At 36.5% G+C, this 10,027-nt stretch overlaps 1 protein-coding gene across 1 annotated transcript in view; it reads left to right on the forward strand.

Moving 5' to 3' along the window:
* HCN1 (hyperpolarization activated cyclic nucleotide gated potassium channel 1) overlaps positions 1 to 10,027 on the forward strand; it is a 465,750-nt gene that overhangs the window by 343,446 nt on the left and 112,277 nt on the right. The window contains exon 5 of the mRNA XM_004703627.2: positions 7,686 to 7,832. Within this exon, the coding sequence (XP_004703684.2) occupies positions 7,686 to 7,832 (147 nt within the window). The remainder of the gene's footprint in view (positions 1 to 7,685; positions 7,833 to 10,027) is intronic.

A 10,027-nucleotide genomic window follows, 5' to 3' on the forward strand; every position in this document is an offset into this window, starting at 1 on the left:
TTTATTATGTAATGACTAAGCTGATTCATTTTTTTTCACAATGATGGCAAAATAACCTTTGCTCATTTTTCTATTATGTTCTGGATAGAGATTAATTTATATATTTGTTTTATTTATAGCATGCTTTTAGAAAATGACTCAGCTCTGCTGCAAATATTTTAGAAATATTTTTGAAAATTGATTTATATATCATTTAGTTTATATAAGTGGATTATGTTGTTTACTTGTAAAAGTAGTATCAAAATAGAAACTATGGCTTTAATTATCATATAATTGAGAGTATTAATAATATCTGTCTTGGAGGTTACTTTTAAGCCAAATAATAGATTGGTCTATAAAAGAAACTATAATATGCATGAAGAATAATCTCCTTAGAGCAAAGAATTACATGGCACCAAACATTTGAACAAAAGCAAAGATGAGAAGTCAAAAAAGGGCAAATAAATTCAAAGGATGAAAATGGGGAATCCAAACCAAACCCAGGGCCATCGACTAGAATCTGACTCGGAGGAAGTGGGAAGACAGAGTGGAAATGGAGCAAATGCTGATGCATTGCAGCTGGGGAGGCAAAGAAGGTCATTGAACAATTTGTGCATGAATCATTCAATGATTAACCAATTTGTCGTATAAACTTTCACCTACAACACAATAAAATGTTCAAAAATAATCCCTGATAAAAATTAAATAGAGTCATGAATCCAATAATAATTGGCCTACACATAGTACAGTGAAGAAAAAATCATTGATGTTTGATATTTGGTCTTTGAAGAGGAAGCAATCTTAAATATTTTAATTTCATTTAATATTATTTTTCCAAAAATGTCTGTATCTCTAATCTTTATGTATTTTATCCTACAAAATATCATTTCAGACCCTTTTTGTAATGTTGATTGTTGATTGCACATTAGATGTCTACTTAATGTAACTTAGCTTTGAAATTATGTGCTATTTAACTATTTGTGCAAGTTATCATTTATTAAATCTATTTTTCAGAAACTCCTTAACAACCATGTGAGACAGAGTAACTCTGCCTCTGTAGATTCTGAAACATTATCTCTTTACCCGAGTAGAAAACTGCATCTGTATTTTTTTCCTGTGATTCTGGATACACGTCATATATTATTAAAACTACCATATGTATAAACAAGCATTCACACATGGGTATACGCAGTTAAGTATGTCAGAAAATATCCATAAATTAAAATATGATTTGATGTACTGTTTTCTTCCATGAATGAAGTAAATAAAAGTTTATTACATTAGATTCCACATAAATAACAAGGAACTCATTGTTTATATTGCTAACATTGAGAGAAGTATATTCTTGCCCTTCTGTCCTAAAACGTAAAATTTTAGCTAAGCAGGTCTTTTTGATTTGGTGTATTTTAAATTAATGCACAAATGATGCATTAATCTTGGAAATAAAATATGGGAATTAGCACCCTGGGGTATATGATTATCATCTCCAATGACTTGATAGACTCCCATAAGCAGATCAAAACTTTGTGCCAGTGATCTCACCATTAGTAATAGTCTGGAATCATTTGAAGCCTTCCTATATAAAAACTGTTCAAGAACGCTAAACTGCTAGTTATCGTTATAGACTGGCTCATAGCAGCAGATGCTGCAATGCCCTAACATGCCCACACAGACCGCCACATGTCAAGAAAGGTCTGTGGGTGAAGGCCACACTGCAGAGTGTACTGAGCTATCATAAAACGGATTTATAGAATAATTCAAGAGATCGGTTTCAGGAATGATACTAACTTCTTCTTGCATAATTTTGTACATTTAAGAACATGAGTTCAAGTTTTGTCTGACATGATGCATAATTCTGAATAACTAATTGAATGCCATGTGCTTTCTTTTAAAAATTCAAATCAAGCACAATTTCTGATCCGATCATCTAGGAATGTTCAGTACCCAAGATCATGCTTAGAGACCCACGATGGTCATTTTACAATTGTACACAAGGCTCTCTCTTACTGATGAAGAAAACACCATTCATTTGGAGTGAAATACACATTAGATATAGAGGTGTCTTAGCAAATTACTCTTTTACCTAAACAATTATGCATGTGTTAATGAATTGTTCATTTAGTTTCCTAAGCAATTGACTATACACCATTCCAAAATATTGATAGAAATACTTGATGTAATAAATCATGAGGGATATAAATGAATAAGTATTTTATTATTTAATACCAACATAACATGTATTTTGCATGTTCTAATTACATTGTTTGGGTAAAATTATAACACTAGAGCTCCTGAATTTGTAGCTAGAGGGCTTCAACCTAGAATTCTACGTGATTCAGGTTATCAATCAAGTTTGAACAGTTGATAGAACATCTTAAGACATAGAGAGATTCTGAAAATCTGCATCTGAAACCATATCTCTTAGCTGATTAATGAAATTTGTTTTAAAAGCAGCCAGAGGGCTACATGAAATGCCAGAGCAGTGTCCCTAATAAGGACTGTTGTGAAGAGAAATCTCAGGAAGTCTCTAATGCAAACCTTGAGAGAAGCCAAAATAGATTTGAAAAGAAGGATTCAGGATCCAAGAGAAAGTTTCTTTTCTTTTCTTTTCCCCCCACATTAGATTGGTGGCTCTTATAGCTCTTATCACAATCCATCCATTGTGTCGAGCACATTTGTACATCTATTGCGATCATCATTTTCAAAACATTTTCTTTCTACTTGAGCCCTTGGTATTAGCTCATCTCCTTCATGAACCCTTGATAAATTATAAATTATCATTTTTTTCATGTCTTACACCAACCACTGTCTCCCTTCACCCACTTTTCTGTTGCCCATTCCCCATGGAGGGGGTTATATGTCAATCATTGTGATAGGTTCCCTTTTTGTCCCCCCACCTTTCCCTTCCCCTCCTGGTTTTCCTACTCTCCTTATCAGTCCTGAGGGGTTTATCTGTCCTAGATTCCTGTGTTGTGGGCTCTAGTTTCTGGAAAACATCCAGTAGATATCTGTGGTCTAGGTATGGTGAGAAAAAAAAAAAGAAAGAAAGAAACGTGAAGTAGAAGCAAAATTTACCAACAACAAAGGTAGTTAACTCTTCTGAGTTACAAAAGGAAAAGTCATTATAGTAATTGTATGTACAGTCACAGTCACGTAAAATATGTTTTATGGGATTTTAGCTTCAGCTTCACCTTTAACCAAGTTTGGAAGACACAATTACTGGCAAAAGATAATAATGCACTTCTGCAATCTAAATGAATAGATGACAAAAAAATTAGAAAGCATAAGCGTAGGGAGGAAATAAATTGCTTCATCTAGGATTGTTTACAGTTTTCTAAACATAAAATAGATTTGTAAATGTATGGCATAAAATTTCAAAGAGGACCCCAAAGACAAGTATCACTAGTGACAAATCAAACCAGAGAAAGGAGATGAAATTAGGGAACACGATGAAGGCATACAAGTAAAGGGACTAAAGGTTGTAGTTTTATGTAGTACTTAATTTCTGATATCACTGACCCCTGTCCACGATCTCTTTTCTGAAAATACAAGTTTATTTTGTCCATCACCCCCTTGAAACTTTATCCTTCTTGGGATTCTGCTAATAATATTTGTCTGGCTTTGCTGTCACCTAGCTGCCTTTTAAACCTACCATCTACTTCTTCCCTCTTACGGGACACACCCCCTCTTAGTGATTCCTAATCAATGGCCGTAAGTACAATTCCACCCTGGATGCCTGACCTACATATAAGTATTAAGAGATACTGCAGGCATCTTGTAAAAATGGATTTTTTTCATTTGCCTTCTCTCATTCAAACTTACTTCCTCCTCTCTGAGGACAAAAACATATTGGGGATATAGAGTTATATACCATTGATATAAAACTTTATACATACTTTGGACGTGTTGTCAGGAGAGAGCAGTCCCTGGAGAAGGATAGTGTGCTTGGTGAAGTACACAGTGGAAAGAGGAAGGCTCTCACCAAAACGATGAACACAATGGTTGCAATGACAGGTTCAAATACAAGAACATTGGGGAGGATCGTATGGGGTCAGACAGTGCTTCCCTCTGTAGTACAGACAGACAGACACTATGACTCAGAGTCAACTTGACGAGACCTAAAAACAATATATAGGTATATGTAAAACATCAGTGGTTCAGAAAGTTGTGTGTGGGAGTCTATTAAAACAGACTGCTGGCCTCACACGAGATTTTTTCAACCTGAAAGTTTGTGGATGGAGACTGAGAATGTGCCTTTGTAAAAGTTTGTGGGTGTTGCCAGTGGTGTGATAGGCTTCAGAATGCTCAATTTCCTAAGGAAATATTTACCTAATGAATATATCTACCATATATACTCGTGTATAAGCCAGGTTTTTCAGTATACTTTTAATGCAGTTTTTGTGGTAAAATTAGGTGCTTTGGCTGATATTCGAGTTGGCTTATACTCAAATATATACGGGAAATAAAAATTTAGAGCTCAGTACCCCAATTAGGGTTCAAGATTCTGTGCACTCTAATTAGTGTTTGGGGCAGGCAGTTGGCTGAAAAATTAAGCAGATGGTGTTCATAAGAGCCAGATACCTACTAGTCTTCAAAGAAGTTAGATTATTTATATTATAAGAATTGATATGAGTTCTATCAATGCATACCAGCGAGTGTCAAAGGGTGCGGTGCTATTGACTAAAGTTTTTGTATAGATTTCTCCAGTTCAGATACTTCACAGGAATTGCCAGATAGCACGAAGTATACACACCAGGCACTTCTGTTTAGAGAGAAAGAATTCAGTGCAACAAGAGAAAGAATGCAGTCATGCATCAGTCGTCCAAGAGATGTTCCAAAGCAGGGGATCCCCATGGGTCCAATACTGGAGGACCTAGACCATGGAATATTTGAATCACCCAAATCTATGCAAAGAATCTTAGCTCTAGTAGAGTTTACTGAAAAAGCTCTCACCATGTCTTTAAATAGTCAAGGTAGGTTTGCAGCCACGTAGACCTGCTGCAAATCATCAGTGCAGAAGCTAGCCTTAGGGGTATTCGAGGGAGTTTCAGGCCCTAAACAGTACATCATAAATCGTATTGTCCTCATCTCGATCAAGAGCAAAAACCAGACATATAAGCATCCCTAGAGAGAAAGTTTTTTCCAGCCCAGCTCTAAGTCTAACTGTACACAGCAGTCCTATAGAGAAGACAATAGAACCTCTCATTGTATGGGCCAGCTGCCTGAGGAATCGGGAAACCCAAGCCTCGGTCTCTTGGAGTGGGCTGTCAGAACATATTGAGGTTAGGCAGGAATTTAGCTTCTGAACTCCAGAAAAGTGAAAAAGCCAAATCCTCAAGTATGTAGGAGAAGCCACTTACACACAATGACAGTCCTAGCACTGATGCCTACATGGGACAATCTTTGTCATAATCAAATCGATTCAGAGAGCCATATGACCCACAAACTTGAAATATTTTAGGGCACAGTCTGATGACCAAAAGTAGTATTTCTTTAGTGTCTCCCAAAAGGACAGTCCAAACTATACATTTTTTTATGTAAGGAAAGCATTTCAAATTGGATACAGTATCTCCTGTTGCTCAGTACATATGGCTGTTACAATTCTACAGTTTTACAATAACTATAGTTATAGTCCTTAAGGACAAGGAATCAGGAGGCCAAGATCTTCTGATCATACTTCTATTATCATGGAAATAATTTTGTATTTCTGTAATACCAGCCACCCTCCCCATTAAAGAAAAAGGAAAAACAAAACAAAAAAGCCATGTTAATCAGGCTCATGAAGCTCCTACAGAACATATCTACCCCTTAGGGTTTACAAGATTCCATGTCTTTTATGGAAGCAGACTGCCATATCATACAACTGAGGAACAGCTCGTGGGTTCAACCCAGACCCTTTGGTTCATAATCAAGCACTTAGTCACGGCACCCCCAGGGTGCCTCTTTCTATATAAAATAAAATATAATATAAAATATCATTGGTTTTCAAGGAAGGATTTCATTCCTGATTTATTGCTAACTTTTACAATTTGTACTCAATTTAATTATCTGTACAATAGTTAAATTTAATTTTTTTTTGGCCAGGTGTGATCACTTTCATTAGGAACACCTAGACAATTTTCTCAAACTTTATTATGCAAACAAGTACTTGGGGATTATTAAGATGCAAATACGATTCAATAAGTCCGGGAAGAGGCCTGAGATTTCTAATCTTCCACTCCTAGATGATTTCATTGCTCCTGTTTGATTATTGTGGGTATCACTAGGGGGTTTCAAAAAGGTCATGGAAAAATCCCATTATCTTTTAATTTTAGTTTCCCATGAACTTGATGCTTCCTCATAGTTAATTTGAGGGTGAGAGAGAAATATCACATCAAAGGAATCAGTCTCTGGGGCTAGGAAAGAAAATCTGCATTCCCAACAAGCTACCACCACCCCTGGTGATTTTATAAACACTCCAATTTAAGAATGAGTTGAATTGAATGAACGTCTATATCTAAGCTAGCTTTCAACTATAAAATTCTGCATTCCAAACAAGCTACCACCACCCCTGGTGATTTTATAAACACTCCAATTTAAGAGTGAGTTGAATTGAATGAACGTCTATATCTAAGCTAGCTTTCAACTATAAAATTCTGTAATTATGTGGAAGGCTGATATATTCACTTACTTCTTCAGGGAATCTGTATTACCTTTAGATCCACAACCTTCAAACAACTAGCAAGCCCTCTTGCCTTAGATTTAAAAAAAATGGGTTCTGATATATTTTCCCCAAAGTCTAAAATCAAACCTTGTTTTATAATACTTAAAATTACTCTTGCCTTAGTCTATTTCTGGACCAAAGAAGAATCGATGTATTTGAGTTATAGTGTTGGCAAAAAATATATTGAAAGTACCATAAACTACCAAAAGAACAAACAGAAACTGTCTTGGAAGAATCACAGCCAGAGTGATCTTTAGAGGCAAAGATGGTGAGACGTTGTCTCCCGTACTTTGGACTTGTTGTCAGGAGAGACTAGTCTCTGGAGGACACCAGACTCGGTAACGTCGAGGTGCAAAGATGAAGAGGAAAACCTTCGACGACATGGATTGACCCAGGGACTGCAGTGATGGCCTCAAATATGTGAACCCATGTAAAGCTGGCCCAGGCCCAGCAGTGCTTACCTCTATGGTTGTGCACGGTCGCTCTGAGCTGGAAGTGACCCGCTCGCACTTCACAACCTCATCTAGGTTTCTTGGGATCCTTCCTCGGACTGAAGAACCAAATGGGCTCGACATGTCTACCTTTACTGAAGCTCAAAATAAATAAATATACTATAACATTATGTTTACTCTCTTGTCCTCTCACTATCTTTCATTTTCTATTTTTCATCACACACACACACAAATAATTGAGAGCTACCTTAGAAGTATGCATTCATTAAATTAAAGTAGTTCATAAATGGGAGTGTTTATAAGCAAGCTTATGTTCACTTATAAAACTTATTAAATCCTTTTGTTCCTCTTCACTATAAAATCCCCAGTCTTTACAGTAAATGTTTAAATAATATGCATTATACAATACAGTATGTGACAAAATAATACAGAGTAAGGGTTCTATTGTGTTACTCAGAAACTTAAATTTTGTAATAATTATCACAGTACAAAATGATATGGTGATTTTCATATAACCATGGTTTCTATTTTCCATTTTCCTTTCCTTACAGTATAAACAAGTGGAGCAATACATGTCATTCCATAAGTTACCAGCTGATATGCGCCAGAAGATCCATGATTACTATGAACACAGGTACCAAGGCAAAATCTTTGATGAAGAAAATATTCTCAGTGAACTCAACGATCCTCTGAGAGAGGTAAGACCTACTGTCCTCAGTCTCCATGATACGCACTCAGTTGGCTTTCTATTTTCATGACAGATCCTGGAATCCATAGTGAGAGCTTCTATTCGATGACACAATTCAAAAGACAAGTTAAAAAAAATGTATGAAGGCATCTCTTTTTCCTCTAGTCATCAGACATTTCTTGATTTATTAACTATTTAAACTCATTCTTCAAGATATAATTCTCAAAAGTATTCTGATTTACCAAACCCACTCTCCTGACTCCCCATACCCACTGTTCCCCTCACTCTACTTCATGAGGAAGTTTGTATTCTATTACACTTGATTCCTGGTCCCCAGCCACCTTCAGTATCCCAGACAGCCTCCGGGATGGCAAACACGAACCGAATGCCATGGCCAGCCACTGACACTCTTCTTCCAGCCTGCTTTATTTTTCAGCTGGTGATTTCTTATTTGTTTTGCTTTCAGTTTCAATCTGACTAATATTATGGAGCAACGTTTGGAAACTTTGTTATTAAGGAACCAATTCCAAGTCTAATCCTGAGAGTCCCTTCAAACTATAAGCACTCTCTGTGCCAACTCTCCTATGAATGAGACCCTGAGCTCTGCTTCTATGATATATCAGAACTATTTTGCTGAGATTAAAGTTACATGAGTTCATTTTTCTTCTCTCCCTACTTTAATACTCTTTTATAGATTCCCTTACCTTTTCATACTGCGAAACTCCTGACAACAACTCCATTCATTTTCGTACCTCAGTTAACAATATTTGCTTCCAATCTTCTTTCAAATACACCATAGCAGTTTTACCTCTACCCAATAGATGCTATTTCACCTATAGAAACAAAGACTGTTCTTCTGACACAGCATCTTCTTTACCCAGCTCTGAGAACAATTTTTTTTCTACCAATCATCTCAAAATTGTACTATGAAATCATCGTCTATCTTTGTAATGTGGTTTGGCCTCCACTTCTGATTAAAATTCATTTCTAGTAAGTTATCCATGATCTTTTAATTATCAAATACAAAACAAATTTTTGATCTGCTGGTGGTATTTTTTTAAGTTATCTAAAATTTATTCAAAAATAACATTTTAGAGAAGCCATCAATGCAAATGCTTTACATTCAATTGAGATAAACAATACAGTTCAGTGAAGAATTCATAAAGTATGTAACTGTCTTGTACAAATTCAAAATAATTACAATTGCAAGAGGCTTCCAAAAGTTGGTAGAAAAATTCCATTGTGCTACAAATTTCAGAAGACTCCTGGTATTTTGTTGTTATTCTACAAAAGTTTGTGGGCATATAATTAACATCATACAATTTATTAGTTAAAGTGCATCCGCAAGAGTTATCTAATCATCAGCCCACCAGCTTTAGCACGCGCTCTTCATTCTTGTACTCACCATGATACACACCTGGCACCATACTCGTCAGTTTTTTCTTCTTCAGGTTCTTCAGCACTGAACCCCTTCTCAGCCGTGGACTTTACGTTCTGCTTTTCCTCTTTTCTTTGCTTTATTTCACCTCTGAATTTAATTTTTAAGAACCTGCCATAGGTCCTGTTATCTTACAAACTACCTGACACCTCTAGTGATCTGTCTTACTATGATCTTACCTATAGAGCTTGACGTCTTCTCTGATTTCCAGTGTGGGCATATGCTTCGAGTTGTCTGTGGAAGGGCAATCCCACAGGCTTTGGTGGGCCAGTTTGTCTCGTACGTTAGTGGTTACCTGTAGGGCTCCTCACGGTAAAGTTGGCAGTTTGAGAGCAGCAGCTGCTCCTTGGGAAAAAGACAGGACTTTCTACTCCCAGACAGAGGGACAGTCTTGGAAGCTCACAGGGACTGAGCTACCTTGTCCTGTTGGGTCGCTATGAGTCAGCATTGACTCAATGGCAGTGAGTTTTTGTTAGTTTGTTTTTGTTTGTTTGGTTTAGTGTAAGAAAGGCACTATCTTCTATCCCTTATTCAATTATCTTTTGAAGTCTATTTTATTTTATTAATTCTCTGTTAATTTCTCATCTGGAATATAAAACATTAGTAATTGCTGTATATTATACCCAATTAATTATCAAGTGCACCACTTCACTTGGTAAGACTTCTCACGCCCGTGCTATGATTTCCATGCCCACACTCTTCACCCTGATCATAATTTTCTCACCCAGGGATCTGCACAATACCCTTGAGTTGCTGCCAGTCGTTGC

Source organism: Echinops telfairi, unplaced genomic scaffold (assembly GCF_000313985.2).
Source record: "Echinops telfairi isolate 266 unplaced genomic scaffold, ASM31398v2 ScPeMD7_7469;HRSCAF=8507_1, whole genome shotgun sequence".
Taxonomy (NCBI): Eukaryota; Metazoa; Chordata; class Mammalia; order Afrosoricida; family Tenrecidae; genus Echinops; species Echinops telfairi.